Here is a 16,906-nt window from a genome sequence, read left to right on the forward strand (position 1 = left end):
TAAGTTTGATTTTTATTGATCACGTTATGACGCATCAAGAAATTAGGTATGACAAATAAATCTTATTTGTAATGTATTTCAACAACCCTCTTCCAAACTGTGTCTACTTTCAAAGCACATTATGTTGAAAGAACAAGAAAGGACATGTATTAATACTATGGTAAATTTAGCTTTCAGAAATATAGTGAGGAAAGCAGGAAGAGCCAGGGAAGACAATACAGTATTTGTGACATGCCATGTTACGCACAGGTGAACTATTTTTATATCAAAAATCCATTATAGTAATATTTAGTAATATTTAATATTTCCTCAGTTAATATATTATTTTATACATATATTATTTACAATCTCAAAATCTGGTCTTCACAACATACAGGAGGTCTCTATAAAGGCAGAGACCTATCTATAGTGTTATACTTAGGGAGTTTGGACAGCACCTTTGACTCTAGATACATTTCTCTCTACTGTGCTTCTTACATGATAACAAAGTTAACTCCTCACCTATGAAATCTGAGAGTAATAATCATGCAAGGAAAATAAAGCAGGACTAGAGTTCTGGAGTTAACACTGTACAGTCAAATATAGATCAAACATGTAAAAAAAAACATAAAGTAAAAACCTTACAGTCTTTTGCACCCTTTCTACATCACAGACATTACAAACAGGATCTCCTAAGTGTTGCATTCTTTGGGGAGTGACCGGGAGGAACAGTGTTGGATAACATACCATGCCGAGCCATATCACTCACTGACCTGGACATAACATGTGCATGTTCATAGGCACATGTGTTATGACTGCTTATCCCCCTCTTTCTTTAGACGACTGGAACAGAACAGAAGGAAAACAGTTGAAGGTATATGGAACAACAACCTTTTATGTACTGTATGTTCTGTATTGTTTTCCTTGTTACGTTATTTGTTGAGTGTTGTACTTTGAGAGCAAAGATTAACCGGATTCAAATTCCTTGTTTGTTTATGCAAAGCTGACTAATAAAGCGGATTTTTATTCTGATAAGACAAACTACACAACTAGTGATGAGTAAAAATCATTTCACCATCTGCATAAAATGATATTTATCAATGCAATACAGTGCAATAATGCAACTATCTTTTTGTCACTATCTATCCTATCCTACACTATAAGCTCTTTGCACTAGCTTTCTTGAATTCAGCAAACCAGTTTCCTATTATTCAGTTCAAAGAGCACTCTCTAGGGTGAGTACTTTTGTTCCTAGTAGTACTTATGCTGTCCTTAGTTGGGCAAAGGAGGATTCTGTGAAGTATAGTAGTTGTCCTGTCATTCTAACAGAATAGACCATTCCTGCATAGTCAGAGTGTAACAGCTCATTCTTCATGGTTTGAGAGTTACAATTCCACCGGGTTTCTTTGAAACTCTGAGTGTTAACTATTTTGGTTGTTAATACTCCATGAGGGGAATATCAGACGGACATTTTGTGCGAACAGTTTGGGATTACTTCAAGAATCTCCATAGATTCTCCATGGAGAGCTGCTGTTCACTGGGTGCTAGTATAATCATTCTGTGTTGTTAATTATGTGTTTTAATTATTACTTTTTAAAAACAAAGTATTGCCCTTTTATACTTGTATGTACTATTACCCTGCATGTTTTTCTTTTTGACTTGACTGTTCGTTGACAACGCTGTTGACAAACACCTGAAGAGGTGTGATTCAGTTGTACTAAAACGTGCGCTTTTTTAGGGAAAAGGTGGAAGCTAAAATCGCTTTTATAACGACTTGAAGCCGAGCTAGAACGGCACACAGTAGTGCTCCTTACAGCCGCCCCCGGACACTAACTGCGTACACTGTATTTCTTATGTTTTGGTACCACTAGAGCACTCATCTTCAGGTGCTTGTTGACAGCCCCATTTGCCGACTTTAAGTAAGCTAGTGCTCGCAGCCCATAGTAGGGGTGGTAGAGTAGAGCAGCGTTAATGTCACTGATTCATATGATTGATATGAAATAGTAGGGAAAGCACAGGCGTTACTAAACACTTAAGTCTGTTCAATTTAAGTGTAGCAGAATCACAACTTTCTTGATGCCATTAGTAGCACCTGAGTGGGAGCATTGAGAATCGCCGGAATGGCTGAAACATCTGCTCCCTTCTATTGAACTATCTCTGCAAAGACTTTGTCTAGCGAAAATGTTCAGTGTGCAAACTTTTCCAGCCTTTTCTTTGAGATCCTTTTGTTTTAATGCACCTGGACTAAAAAAAGTCTGTCATCAAGAGCGGAACAATTATACCTCTACGTCTCTATCTTCTAACACCTGGGCCTGCCATATGTTTCATGTGTCATACTGTATGTCAAAAAGGTCCATCGGTAGACCTGTCTGTGTGACTTTGGCACAAAATGTGAGGTGGATATTCTTGCACTGCTGCTATAATTCTTATAATACTACCGTATGTTTACTTTTCCCTTATTTTGTCCATATATTTATACTGTAATTCTTAAATTACTATGCTTACATTTTATTGTCCATATTTACAGTATTGCTGGTCGCCAGGCTTTAACCCTGCACTGTTGCACTGTTGGACATACTGTATTTGCACCACCACCTTGACACACACCTCATACTTAATTACAGTACCAATCCCTAGTGCAATCATGTGGATCCTTGTTTTAGTATCTTTATCTTTAGTATATTTCACTGTTCTTTTAGTCATGTTGATTTGTTGCTACCCTGTTGCTACCCTGTTCACATTGGTGTAGTGTACGGTGTGTGTGGTGTCTTAAGCTACTGGGACCTTGAATTTCCCCTTGGGGATCAATAAATTGTCTGTCTGTCTGTCTGTCTGTCTGTCTGTCTGTCACCCATCAAATACACTTACCTGTAGTAGTCCTCCTGGCCAGGGAGGGCGCCTCCGTGCAAGTGGTGGTGTCCGTGCAGCCACTGCTGCTCCAACGCCAGCCTCTGCAGCTCGGCCGACTGTGCCTGCATGGCCTGGAGCTGGTGGGCGGCCGACATGCTAGGGGGCAGAGGGCCCTGGAGTTCCCGTGGGTACGCCACACCTGGGGCAACAACAACAAACACGTAAATCACTTTGGACACACACACACACACACACACACACACACACACACACACACACACACACACACACACTGCACACACACTGTAAAGGCCACATACAGAGTTTGCTCATGAAGGGCAAAACGCTCAGTACGGAGTTCCAAAAACACAGAAGACTGTGCTTGAAGTGACAGAACTGAAACGGTGGCGTACCGAAGAGCGGGTGGCGCAGCATCTCGTGCTCATGGGGCAGCTCGCTGAGGAGGGCGTTGGGGACAGACCCTGGGGGGTACGGGAACCGCGCCAGACCCGGGCCAGCCGCCAGAGGGTCAACGAGAGGATGTGGCCCTGAACCTAGCAAACACGCACACATACCAACACACACAGACACACACAGCAAACAAGTAAGTCGGGTCTGTAATAATAACCAGCGGGCGGCTTCAGACAAAGCTCTACACAACTCTACTCACTAGAATACAGCAGAGAAAAGCAGAGAAAAAGCAGAGAAAAAGGAAAAACATTCAAATTATTTCTGCTTGAATGTTTGTATGTTTGTATGTATGTACATATTATTATTATATTGAATTGCTGCTGAAACACTGTAATTTCCCCTTGGGGATGAATAAAGCACTGTATATCTATCTATCTATCTATCTACTAGCTCTACAAATTCATTATTGAATGTACAGTACTATGGAGCCCCCAAAGGACCATGGTGGGACTTATCTTTTTAGGAGAGGGAATTTATTTTCAGAGGCTCTTTTGGAGTTCTCTCGTGACGGCTCAGCCAGTCCCTGACAATTCTTTTGCGTTTCTTTGCAATAGGTTTTGAGATGGAAAGCGACAATATTGTGAGGGAACACAAAACGTATTGCAAGGGAACGTAAAAGTATTATGAGAGAACCCAAAAGGGGCTCTACAAATAAATTCACACCTCTAAAATGATCATTCCCACCATGGTCCTTCGTAGCTCCATCCAGTACACTGTACATTAAGCGGAACGGTCCATTTTAGCTACACCTCAGCTGTGCCGTAAAGTGTGCTGCTTTCACCTTGTGCGAGCGAGTCCTGCTGGTGCAGGTGGAGATGTGAGTGGATGTGCGAGTGCTGATGGTGATGCGGCGTGACGTTGAGCATCTGCAGCCGCGCCACGGGGTCGTTGGCGGCCACCGAGGCCATGCGCTCGGCGTGGAGCCGCTCGGCGGTCAGCCGCTCGGCGTAGCTCATCTCGGGCCGCTGGGCGAGCCGCTCCCGCTCCAGTGCCGCGCCCACCGCCGGGTGGAACGTGGCGAACGGGTGCGGCTGGCCGGCGGCGGCGGCGGCGGCTGCTGCGGCGGCCATGTGGGGCAGCGAGAGCGTGCCGTGGCGGGCGAAGTGCTCCATGGCGCTGGCGGAGGCGGCGGCGGCCGCGTGCTCCAACTCGGGCGGCTTGACCTCGAAGCCCGGCTTCATGCGCTCGCGGATCTCCCGCTCCCGCATGTCGCGCAGCTCGCGCTCCCGCAGCGCCGGGTCGGCCGCGTACAGGCCGGGCATCTGGTAGGCCAGCAGCGGGTCGCCGGGGCCCAGCTGCATGAAGAACGGGTGGCTGCGGTTGGTGGGCGACATGACGTGCGGCCGGGCGTACTCGCTGAGCGTGCGCAGGGCCGGCGTGTCCGGGCCGATGTAGGGCGGCACGGCGGCCACAGTGGTGGGCGGCGGCGCCTCGAAAGACGGACGCATGTGCACGTGGGCGGGCATCTGGCTCTCCATCACGCGGCTGTCCTGAGAGGAGCTGGACGCTCTCTGAGAGAAGGGGACACAAAACCAGACGATTCACATGACCGAATATCACAGACAGTAAAAAAACAGACGGAGCATTACGGATCGTATCAGCTAGTGTCAGAATCAGACTCTTACGGAAAGCTTCTCCGCGCTCCTCTCTCTCTCTCGCTCTCTTTCCCTCTCGCGCTCTTTTTCTCTCTGTCGGGCGTTCTGGGCGTTCTGGGCGTTCTGGGCATTCTGCTCGTTCTCCCTCCTGGACCTCTCCAAGTTCTCCTCTCGCTTCTTGGCCAGCTTGGACGAGGCCAGTGGGGTGAAGAACAGGTCAGTGCGGGAGCAGGAGTTGTAGCCTCGATCAAGAACCTTAATAAACCTGCAACGGAGTGGAAAACATGCAATTGAATTAAAGATCTTAAGTTAACCATCTTTAGCAGCAAGCATATCTCCATCTTTCTCACATATTTCATTTCATGTATTTTGTTTATAAGGACAGTGCACATTCATTTATATTTCTGCATAATGCACCAGTGTTAGCTGGTCGGCTAATTTTCAACTGTTGTCCTTCATATTCACTTTTAATGGTCTAAACATGGATTTCAAATAGAAAATGTAAAAAAATTACTGTATCATGTTGCTGTGTTATTGTCTCTTGTGCTTACCTTGCTGACTGGCTGGCATGACTGGGTGTGTTGACCACAATGGGCTCCGGCGACGGGCTTCTCCGTACGGGAGGAGGGCTGTCACAGTCCTCACATGAGTCATCCATGGGCTCCTCTTTGATGTGGAGAGAGGGCATGATGGTGCCCCCAACCCCAGAGGAGGAGGAGGAGGAGGAGGAGTAGGAGGCATGGGCAGAGTGGGCAGAGTGGGCAGAGTGGGCTGAGTGGGCAGAGTGGGCAGAGTGGGCGGCAGACTGCAGCGCCGGAATGGGGGCCGAGGGACACTGGGAGGCGGAGGACAGTGAGAACGAGGGCGAGCTGGACGAGAGGTCCGCGTGGTGCGGCCGGTGCGGGAGGAACGGGGGGTGGTGGGGGAGGGGTGCGTGTGGGCCGTGGCCCGCCTTGCCCTGGTGGCACTGGGACTGGGGCAGGTGTGCGGGGTGCCCGGGGTGCCCGAGGTGGGCAGGGTGGGCCTGGGGCATGATCTGTAGCGGGGGCGGCTGGGCGCAGGGAGGGTGCTGCACGGGCAGGGAGGCCAGCGGCTTGAGGGCCGGCGGAGGGGGCAGGTTGGGGGGGATCTGCAGGAAGGGCGGGGTGGCTGTGGGCACGTGCGGCGGGGGCTTGTGGGAGTGCGGGATGGGCGTGGTGGGCGGCGGCCTGATCTGGACCGCAGAGGGGGACAGCGGCTGGCGCACGGGGGGAGGGAAGCGGGCAGAGAAGACCTGGCTCTGGGGCGGGAGGGGCGGAGGAGGAGGAGGAGGAGGGGGCGCCGGAGGAGGGGACTGCCGGCCACGCTGGCTGCTCTCGTGGGACGTGTGCGAGGGGAACGGAGGCCCCTGCAGCAGCTGGAAGGGGCTGGACACGGTGTGAGTGATCCGCGGCTGTTCCGGGGGGGGCGGCGGATGGCTGGGGGCACAGGACACCGGGGCACGAGGAGGGCAAGACGGGGGAGAGAGCCGCTGGACCGGTGGGACCACGACTCCAGGAGAGGGGCCACGCTGGCACGGGGCGGGGGGCTGGACAGAGGGCTGGGCAGGGGCTGGGGCGAGGGGCAGAGGCAGAGGCCCTGGTGGGGGGTACGGCGTGGTGGGGGGCAGCACCACCGGCTGCGGCGGCGGGAGCGTCGGGGAGTCGGAGTCACTCTCGTTGCCCTGCAGGGGGCTGGGCAGGCTGGGCGAGGAGCTGAGGTTGTCCTGGTCAATGTCTTTGGCATCGCTGCTGCCCTCGTCCTGGGCACTGCGGCTGTCTGAGCTCTCGACCTCACCCTCACCCTCGCCTTCGGACAGAGAGTCCTGCCCTTCCTGGAAGAGCGGAGAGTACAGACACACATATTTACTCACTGCACAGTGAGAGGTTATTCATTTCTCTCTTTAAATGAAGTAACCTGCCATGGGCACTCATGCTATCCTGGCCACTAGATGGAGATATATACTAGTTGTGCTCTTGCCTAATGACCTAAATACAGGGATTACAACTGGACAGACATAAGCAGAGAAGGTACAACATACCAAGAAATCTACAATCACGTAAAATACACAAAAGATCACAAAAAGATTTCAGCCGAACTGCCTGAATTTAGTAACAGTGTTTCCTTCTCTGTGAGAACTTCTACTCGCTCTTTCAATCCTTAACCTTTTTTTCCTTCTCCATTATTCTATTGGAGATGACCGCTCCCTAAGAGCCCAAAGGACGGTTCTGTTTCCTCTCACCTGAGTCTTGGATCGTTTACTGGCTTTAGTCTCGTTCTCATCTCTGTCCTGTGTAGTATCCTCTCGTGGACGTTTCACCCCTTTTGTCAGTGGCGTCTCCACTTTACCTTTCTGTATGATTAGGGGAAAAAAACACATCAGGAAAATATCAACATACAGTATCTGGACCAAAACAGCAATGTATGATGAGCAAATCAAGCAGTTCCAGAAAATATTTTTTTTAAATGTTAATGAAAACATGTCCTAACCAATCTCAAATATGAAACATAGTGGACATACACAAATTCTTTGCATATCCTAAATGAAATTATGGCATTTCGGTCTTGTCATCTACATACTGAGGGCTGCCATTTTGTAGGTGGTAAATAATTAAGAAGCAGACTGTAGTTACCTTATTGGTTTTCGGAGTGTTGTTCTTACTCTCGGCATTAGAGGCTCGGGTTGCCATGGTGGAGGAGTTCTCTCTGCAGGGGGTCTGTCCTCGAGACGAGGGATACTCGCTGGGCGACGCTCGGCCGTCAGGGCTCATTCTCTTGTGCAGCTCCTCGTTAGGCGACGTCTTTCCATCAGGGCTCCCGGTCAGTCTCTTCCGACCACTTCTTAGAGAAGACATCTACGCGGGAAAACAGGAATTTGGAGGGAATTTACGCTGAGCCGCTTTTGACACGCTTTTCTGCCGCCGTCTGACATTAATCTATTGTTAGTGATAGCAGTGCCGTACGCGTGTACTATGCCCGTTAAAATGAGAGAAAAGCACTTAAAATGAGAGAAAAGCATATGTGCTTCACATAAAAAAACACATGCATAACCACATTGCTCTGTGACGTTAGAGATGGAGGCAGACTAAGTAACACAGGTATGCCTCACTAAGTTCACAGGTATGCCTCATGAGATGCACTGTACTCTAAAGTAGCCGCACAACAGAGTCTTTCGACTGAGTAGTTAGCGAAAGATTCTGAAAATAAAGTATCCTCTGATTAAAGGTTTGCAAACCTATCACACACTTAAGCTGTGTCCCAGATTATTAAGACATCAAGCTCTGAAATGCTCCATGAAAACACAATTAAACTAAATGTACTGGGATTATGAGTTCTGGTTCAGAGGCTCAGCTGCAGCAATGTGAAGTGAGGTCTGGTGCGAACACTGAACTGAAACCAAATGAGGAAGAGGAAGAGGAAGAAGAAGAAGCACTCCACACTCTTACAGGTGCCCTGCTCCGCCGCGTCTTCATCCCGTGCCGTCCCCCGGTACCATCCTCTTCCTCCTTCACGGGCTTGAACATGAAGGGGGGGTCTGCCGGTTTTGGGACAGGGGGCAGCCGCCGGTGCTTGTTGAAGTGGGTGTAGCAGGGGGTGCACAGCAGCATGTTATCCCTGCCTCCATGGCGCCAGTCCTTGGAGGCTGGAAAATAGGAGTTTTTGCAGTGCAAGGGTTAGAGGGTAACAAGAATGGCAGATTACTACAGAAAGGCAGACCTCTCTGGCACACACAACAGTAATACCATGTCATTAATGTGCTAGAATCATCCATGAGCATGAAATGAGTGCCTTAGAGGAATATACAATGTAAGAATGTCCACAGTGGTTCCTAGTGGCCCAACGCCATCATTAGCGACATAAATCCTCAATTAATTTTGGCCTTTAAACCCTAATCATGATGGACATTGAATATTTAGCATTTCAGTAATGTACCAAACATTGGCGTCTTGGGTTGACAAATTAAAAAAAATGTCAGCTGGAAGTTGGATTTCATTGAAACACAGTACCACGGTCCAGTCAGAGGTCAGAGGTCAACTTACTTGTGGAGTTGCAGTGTTGGCAGAAGCTTCCCTTCAGACTGTTCTCGCTATCCTCGCTGTCCAGGTCATCCTCACTGGCTGAGCTCAGCTCCACTGCACAGGACAAAGACACAAAATGATTATTGTTTTTATTAGAGCAACACTAAGAGTTTTTTTGCATCTTAAAATACTGTTTCCAAAATAATTTCAGTGGTTCTTCAACTTGTAACAAGGTGAACGGCACTTCTGCATTCACTTTGCGGCCCTCTATCGCCTATAACCGCACTGTGTAAGTTTACCAGATCGGGTAGAGGATTATGTAGTTCGATGGAATGTGACATAAAAAACTACAAATTTGACTAGCTTCGATGTCACAATACATCATACTTTCTATTCACTATCACTTGTGAGAGTGCTGTTTTAGACACAAACAAATGTATGGCTGACTGTCGCACTTAACATTGAAGTCCCAATCACATTCGTTCAAATAACAAAAAGAAAAAGAAGTCACATATGGATTGGAACAGTTTATCCCAACTCACAGTTCCAAAAAGGGCAGATCCTATGCGCTTCTGCAAATAGGTGGTGCATCAACAGGAAGAGACAAGCTCAAACTGAGCAACGCAGATGTTTTCTAATAATTCATTTTTAATGCAACGGTGCACAGCAAAAGACTACTGTTTCGATGTCCACTACATCTTCATCATCTCATCTGTCCACTACATCTTCGTCAGAGACTCTGTCATCGAAACTGTGCTTTCTCCCAAAGTATTGCCACAATTAGTCTCTACACACACTGTATCCCTCTCCTTAATGCTCTCTACCCTCACAACTCCCTGCAGTTCCCTAGACAGACTACAAGACTCTGAACAGGGCAGACTGCTACACACGACAGTCATCTGGAATCCCTTTTGCATGCCTGCTACTACGACCACCTCTATGGGCAAAGCTACATATAAATAACATCATTAACACATGTTGCTGGGTTGCTCTGGTTCCACATTGTTGCTGCTGTTTCTTCCCCTCTCCTTGACATAAAGATATCCTGTCCAAAAATGCATGTGAATGCTCCAAACTTTGAGGCCAGCTTCAGTTCAGTTCTGTGATATTGAATTATTATTATTATAAAAATGCCCAGATCCATTTATTGGGCGCCATGGATGTCTATCAAATGCGTCTGTGCATAGCTCATCATCGTCTTGTTTACCCCCGTTCTGTGATTGGTCCCCTATCTGAGGCGGTAGTTTCCAGAATGAAGTTTGAAATTATTGGAGCTCCTTTAAACCAATCACTAACGTTTGGTAATGACGTATGTTCACCAGGGGGGACAGAACAATAACAATAGGCTTGCAGCTTAAACGTAATTGCTCTCAGGAACGCCCCCTGTTCGCTGGTTCGTTCGTGATTCCAGGAAGCCGAAGTAAACGAGGGCGGATCAAGCTATTCCAGACAGAGTACTGTAGGGAAAAGAAATTAAGCGGAGTACGTAGACAGGCTGAGCCAAGCTAACAGGAAGCGACAGGACGCTCAAACTCACTGGATGGAGTGCGAGACGGGGTGTTTGCGGTAGAGTTGCGGGTCTTGACTCTACGCGATGTTGGTTGCCTCCGGTGCTGCCGATAAGGTCGCAGACCTGCGGCCTCTGGCGTCTTCTTCCAGTAGTAGTAAAATGTGATCAGTTCACCCTGCATGAAACACAATTCAAAATATTTGATATAAACCCTAACCATAACCATTACCAATAGAACAATGTCAGAAAAAACACCCATGTCGGAAATGTATTTACAAGAGAAGTGACTAAACTGGCCAATAAATATCTCATAATGTTCTGACCAAAAGCAACGACAGAAAATTCTAAAAAAGCTAACCGTTTTTTTGGTAGGCAGCAGCTCCTTCCGAATCCTGAAGAAGTTTTTGCCGTACTGCCGCAGGCCCTTAATGAAGCGTTTCTGGTCAGAGAGAGGATTAAGAGAGAGGCAAAAGACCACATTAACTTCATGTAGACCTTTAGTGTAACCTCTGAGTTACTACAGTGTAATGGATGAGTCTCACCACTTCGTCCTCAGACCAGCATTTCTCAATCAGCTTGGGCACTGGCTTCTTCACTAAACACTGAAGGGCCTTCGCAGCATCGTAATGACTCTCATGAAGCTAAACAGAGAATATGAGTGACAGGAAAGGCACAATCAGAGGGAGAATTCAATGACAGGACACTGAACAGAATATTTTCTCCACTTAATGAATTATCCTGTGTTATCCTTCATGGCGTGCTGTATTTTACTTCTGACTGATGCGAGTGTGTCCTTCTCATACCGTATTCAAGGCGTTTAGTGTCGTATCATCACGGGAGGCTGCCAAGCAGCCGTCTTCAGTGGAGCCCCCATCACACATGCCTGCAAACGCTGCCATGCTCCTAGTGTGGAGACAAATACATGGAGGAATGGGTGAATAGAGTAGCAGGGGAAGACTATCGCTAGACATATAATAATAACAAAGACAATAATAATACATTTCACTTTTATAGCACTTTTCAAGACACCCAAAGACGCTCCACAATTTTCACATAATGTTACAAACATACACACAAGGAACATAGATAAAGGTACACAACCAGGAAACACACAAGGTTCATGTAGACAAAGCAGAAGACAAAACTAGACAGGTGGGCAATGAGAAAAGAAGGTCTGGGAGAGTCAATTAACAGGTGAGTTTTGAGGCGTTAGAGGGAGTTAGATATCACATTAAGTAAGTTGAGGATCACATGAGGACTAAAGGCCTTACCTGGCCGCTCTCAGGTACATGAGAAGGTCGCAGTCGTTGACCCCAGGCATCCATACCAGCTCTTCATTCTCATTCACAGCCTCAGCAACAGGAGCGGGAAGAGGCTGGAGTTCTGGAAGCTTGGCCTGGAGATAGTGAACATGAAGTTATGGCTTAAAAATCGTAGATGAGAGAGAAGACATAGTTTTAAAGTTCCATGTTTGGACTGTCAATAATGACACAGTTATGATGAGCAATGATTCACATGTTCAATAATCAATTTTACTCTATAGGTTCTGCTCATGTTATGATTTCAGAACAAATACTGAGGCTCAGAATGGACCAGCTCAGCGTTTTAGCATTTCAGTTGTTCTTGAAGAATTGGCATTTATTAAAACACTGACATACTTATCTTAATTCATTTAAACATATATGTAACTGTATAAAGTAATTCACAGGACAAAGCAACTACGCTTACATTACCAGTCAAAAAAAGAGTCAAGGTCAAAGTGGTAAGACCTTGAGGTATATCTTCCATGTGCATCCTTTCATTTAGTTGTGTGCCTGTACTCTCGTACTCTGTTTGTGTGTGTGTGTGTGTGTGTGACAGCTATAGTTGTGTGCCTGTACTCTCGTACTCTCTGTGTGTGTGTGTGTGTGTGTGTGACAGCTATAGTTGTGTGCCTGTACTCTCGTACTCTGTGTGTGTGTGTGTGTGTGTGTGACAGCTATAGTTGTGTGCCTGTACTCTCGTACTCTGTGTGTGTGTGTGTGACAGCTATAGTTGTGTGCCTGTACTCTCGTACTCTGTGTGTGTGTGTGTGTGACAGCTATAGTTGTGTGCCTGTACTCTCGTACTCTGTGTGTGTGTGTGTGTGTGTGACAGCTATAGTTGTGTGCCTGTACTCTCGTACTCTGTGTGTGTGTGTGTGTGACAGCTATAGTTGTGTGCCTGTACTCTCGTACTCTGTGTGTGTGTGTGTGTGTGTGTGTGTGACAGCTATAGTTGTGTGCCTGCCTGTACTCTCATACTCTGTGTGTGTGTGTGTGTGTGACAGCTATAGTTGTGTGCCTGTACTCTCGTACTCTGTGTGTGTGTGTGTGACAGCTATAGTTGTGTGCCTGTACTCTCGTACTCTGTGTGTGTGTGACAGCTATAGTTGTGTGCCTGTACTCTCGTACTCTGTGTGTGTGTGACAGCTATAGTAGATCAGTGTCATAAACAAAAGCTCTGTGTCGTGTCTACACATCTTTTTAGTCAATCAATGAAGCGGACACTTTCATCCAAAGTGTCTGAGTGCACCTTTAAAAGGGTAACCCTGGGTTTGGTAGTGTTTACTTGCTTCATGGGAATGGACTACACATGCCAGTACAGACATGTACTGTACGCTATACCCATCTGCCATGCTGTGCCACTGGTGTCTCATAGTAGCTGTGCTACTAACCTGGTGGCTTGGTCCCACTCGGATCTCGCCCTGTGTGCTGTTCAACTGCCTGCAACAGACACAAGTCCACATATCAAAGGTGTCAGTGATTATTTTTTTTAAATGTGAAACAGTACAGAATTCCCTGTATGTTGACAGTTTATCATGTACAGAAACAAACACAAGCACATACAGTATACATCCCTTTACAACATTTAGTGGTCTTCTCCCCCAACGTACATACAAGTGATAAATATACAATAGACATCACTCTGTACCTACACATACAAGTGATAAACATACAATATACATGACTCCATAGCTCACTTCACATATTACAGTGTGAAGCTCCAAAAAGGGCATTTCCCATGTTTTGTTCACTAGATAAATGCAAAAGCATACTGTGATCACACTGATATAATAAAAACTACTGCACGTCTCTGCAACAGCATTACACAAACAGGTGCCCTAGTATGAAAATGTGAGTAAACAATCCGGCTCTATGACACAGCTGTAAACTGTGCGCCAAAACATGTAGGCCTAAATTGTTCATGCAATGTTTTGAATCTGATTATTATGTCAGCAAGGATCGGATTCACCATGAACACTACAATATGCTCACTCAATCCTGATTCACCATAAACACTACAACATGCTTATTCAATCGTGACATCTGTGTGCATACTGTGTGCATATTCAAAAGTACAACAGCTTGCATGTCAAAAAGAGGCTTAGCATAACTGTGCAAGACTACATTTTTGCAAGGCCGAATAACACCCTTGTGAAGTTAGTTCAGAAGACTGACTAGGCTTAAAGGGATATTCCGCCATTTTTGGAAATACGCTCATTTTCCACCTCCCCTCGAGCAAAACAATCAATATTTACCTTGTTCCCGTTCATCCAGCCATTCTGTGAGTCTGGCGATACAACTTTTAGCTTCAGCCTAGCATAGATCATTGAATTGGATTAGACCATTAGCTTCTCGCCTGCTAGCTTCATGTTTAAAAGTGACTAAGATTTCTGGTAATTTTCCCATTTAAAACGTGTCTCCTCTCAAGTTAGAAAGTGCAATAAGACCAACTGAAAATGAAACCTGGCGTTTTTCTAGGCTGATTTGACATGGAACTACACTCTCATCTGGCGTAATAATCAAGGCAACTTGCAAACGTACCATAGGCGCAGTGATATCTTACGCCGCATCTGAAAATAGTCCCCATAGACAACAAGCAGTAATAGTGCCAGTAGCTGCAAGTTGCCTTGATTATTACGCCAGATGAGAGTGTAGTTCCATGTCAAATCAGCCTAGAAAAACGCCAGGTTTCATTTTCAGTTGGTCTTATTGCACTTTCTAACTTGAGAGGAGACACATTTAAAATGGGAAAATTACCAGAAATCTTAGTCACTTTTAAACATGAAGCTAGCAGGCGAGAAGCTAATGGTCTAATCCGATTCAATGATCTATGCTAGGCTGAAGCTAAAAGTTGTATCGCCAGACTCATAGAATGGCTGGATGAACGGGAACAAGGTAAATATCGATTGTTTTGCTCGAGGGAAGGTGGAAAATGAGTGTATTTCCAAAAATGGCGGAATATCCCTTTAAGGAATGAAGAAAATAATTATGTAGCAATATATTCAAATATAATGGGGACCACTGACAATTCAAAGTCTTTAATGCAACATTTCATGATGCACCGGTATGAGATATCTATGCTCTGGTTCGGTAAAGTACCACAATATCAGGTACTATGTAGGCCACCACCTTGTCATTATACATAGCAGGTGGAGATATGATGCTCCTTTGATGATTCAGGACAATGGGTTGTTCTACTGGCAGCCCAAATAGACCAGCAATATTATTCACAGAAAATACACAGGCATAAAAAATATCACCCAGTATTTGAATATTTTGATCAAAAACTGAATCATGCTGTGTACATGTGTCCAATAACATGCAGGGTACTTCCGCATGCATCTGTCCAGCAAACAATTTGGACAAGTAGGCCTATTGCCCTGCTGACTATGTCGTGGCGGTGACTTATGTGGCATTAATTCAGTATTTACCTAGTAACCCTACAGCTTATAAATTACGAGGAATCTCTGAATTTCAACACTGGAGTAACAATGCATTTCACATTGGCAAAAAAGTGTGAGTGAGTAGTATAATTCCATAAGATGGGCAAAGTTATGGGGCAGATTTCATAACTCCGACAACTCGACTCTGGTTCTAATTCATCTTTGTCCACACAACAGGTCAAATAAACTGTCAGTGTTCTTTACCAAATATCACATCCTGAACCCAATGTCTGATAGGAACACAATCATGTGAGGTCAATCAGATTCATGCTGCATTGGGTACAATAACTATTTATCTGATTGCCAGAGGGTCGCAATTCTGTCCTTCACTCCACTTCATTTATTAAAATTCACTTCAGTGTCTGATACACGATTACCTTAAATATAATAACCTTCAAAGTACCAGATGAGGTCAAATAACTAATAATTTTCCTACAACATGAATAGGCCTGATATACAAAGAGGCAAGGTTTGCAGACATCCACAAAAAAGATAGGCCTACGCATGCAAAAAAAACAGAAAGTGCAATTGTCAATTCTGCTACAAGTAAAATTTACTGTAGGAGAATAAATGTAGGCTAACTAATTTCATACAAAATAAGTGCCAAAATCATGAGTTGAAGCCAAAAACCGTATCTGGCAAACCCATATCTTAACCATCTAATCGCCAGAAATATAGTGAGATATTAAGAAATAATCACGTTAACAGCCTTACTGTACAATTTAATATGCAAATCCCGCCCACTAATATAGAGTAACCAATCCACACACAGTAACATCGTTCCCTCCAAAGGTTACATAAATCGGGGCTCAAACCCTTCTTCAAACAAATCAATCAAATCGACGACGCAACCATCTGAAAAGACCCAGAAAAGTTGTATTACGGGCGTTGGTGGCTGTATTTCGTCAGTTTAAGGCTGCGTTTAGGTCTCCACAATCCAGTCCGTACCGGAAAGGACCGACAACACACATAATTTTCAAAGGCAAAAATAATAAGAAATTGTTCACACCTAAACACATCGATGACAGCTTCATCTGCAAGGCAACATAAACGACAGACGTGACATTATTAGTATAGCAATATAGCCTATATACCGCTTCGCCTCCAAAAGCCTGGTCTTCTGGCCTTGGCTAGTAATATGCAGGCAAAACAAGCTGTCAAGTAGGCAGCCACAAATATTTGCACTAAAATGCCGAAGTACGTTTAAGTATGAGTTCATGCAAGAGGCATTTAAACGACACATCCGATAAGAAAAAGTAAACAAACCTTCGAGGACTGAACAAGTCGTCCATGTCGAAGACTCTGTCGTTAGTGTTGTCAGTTTGTTTAGTGCAGCGAGAGCTTAAACTATGCTATTCCTCTATTTCATACCACTCAAAATGGAGGATACGCTGACTATTTTCCCGAGCTCATGCAATGACCTCAGTCCTCACGCACAGCCTACTAAGATCCCCTTTCTACAGGCATAACTGAGCATGTGCCGCGACCACTGTAATGGGATCATCCCTGAATATCCGGCCTCTCCACGAAGAAGAGCTCACGCATCGCCGCTAGGCATAACATACAGAAGCTCTGTCCAAATAGAGAGAAACGAACGCAGGAACACGGAATGGCGACAACCATTCAGCTTCGCAGTGTAGGATTTTCCGCAGGCAGGGTGTTCCATTGTAGCCGAATCCGTATGCCCTCTGGATTATATCGCATTAAAAGTAGACAC

General features: G+C 45.7%; 1 protein-coding gene across 2 annotated transcripts; it reads right to left on the reverse strand.

The window, feature by feature from the left end:
* Positions 1-2: 2 nt before the first annotated feature.
* On the reverse strand, positions 3-16,793 carry rereb (arginine-glutamic acid dipeptide (RE) repeats b). Of its 2 annotated transcripts, none has more exons than XM_062544585.1 (17): positions 16,456-16,793; positions 13,138-13,186; positions 11,714-11,838; positions 11,246-11,345; positions 10,985-11,083; positions 10,801-10,881; positions 10,470-10,617; positions 8,954-9,046; positions 8,360-8,556; positions 7,547-7,768; positions 7,156-7,266; positions 5,447-6,747; positions 4,926-5,160; positions 4,082-4,811; positions 3,243-3,383; positions 2,848-3,028; positions 3-822 (listed from the first exon to the last, which is right to left on the reverse strand). In XM_062544585.1, the coding sequence occupies exons 1-17, from the start codon at positions 16,479-16,481 to the stop codon at positions 789-791; spliced, it is 3,873 nt and encodes a 1,290-aa protein (XP_062400569.1). In that variant the 5' UTR covers positions 16,482-16,793; the 3' UTR covers positions 3-788. The 2 variants fall into 2 exon arrangements, with proteins under 2 accessions (XP_062400569.1, XP_062400568.1); XM_062544584.1 differs by having other exon boundaries at positions 3,243-3,402; positions 4,080-4,811.
* Between the last annotated feature and the right edge of the window lie 113 nt (positions 16,794-16,906).

The sequence above is a fragment of the Sardina pilchardus genome, chromosome 9 (genome assembly GCF_963854185.1).
Source record: "Sardina pilchardus chromosome 9, fSarPil1.1, whole genome shotgun sequence".
NCBI classification, from domain to species: Eukaryota; Metazoa; Chordata; class Actinopteri; order Clupeiformes; family Clupeidae; genus Sardina; species Sardina pilchardus.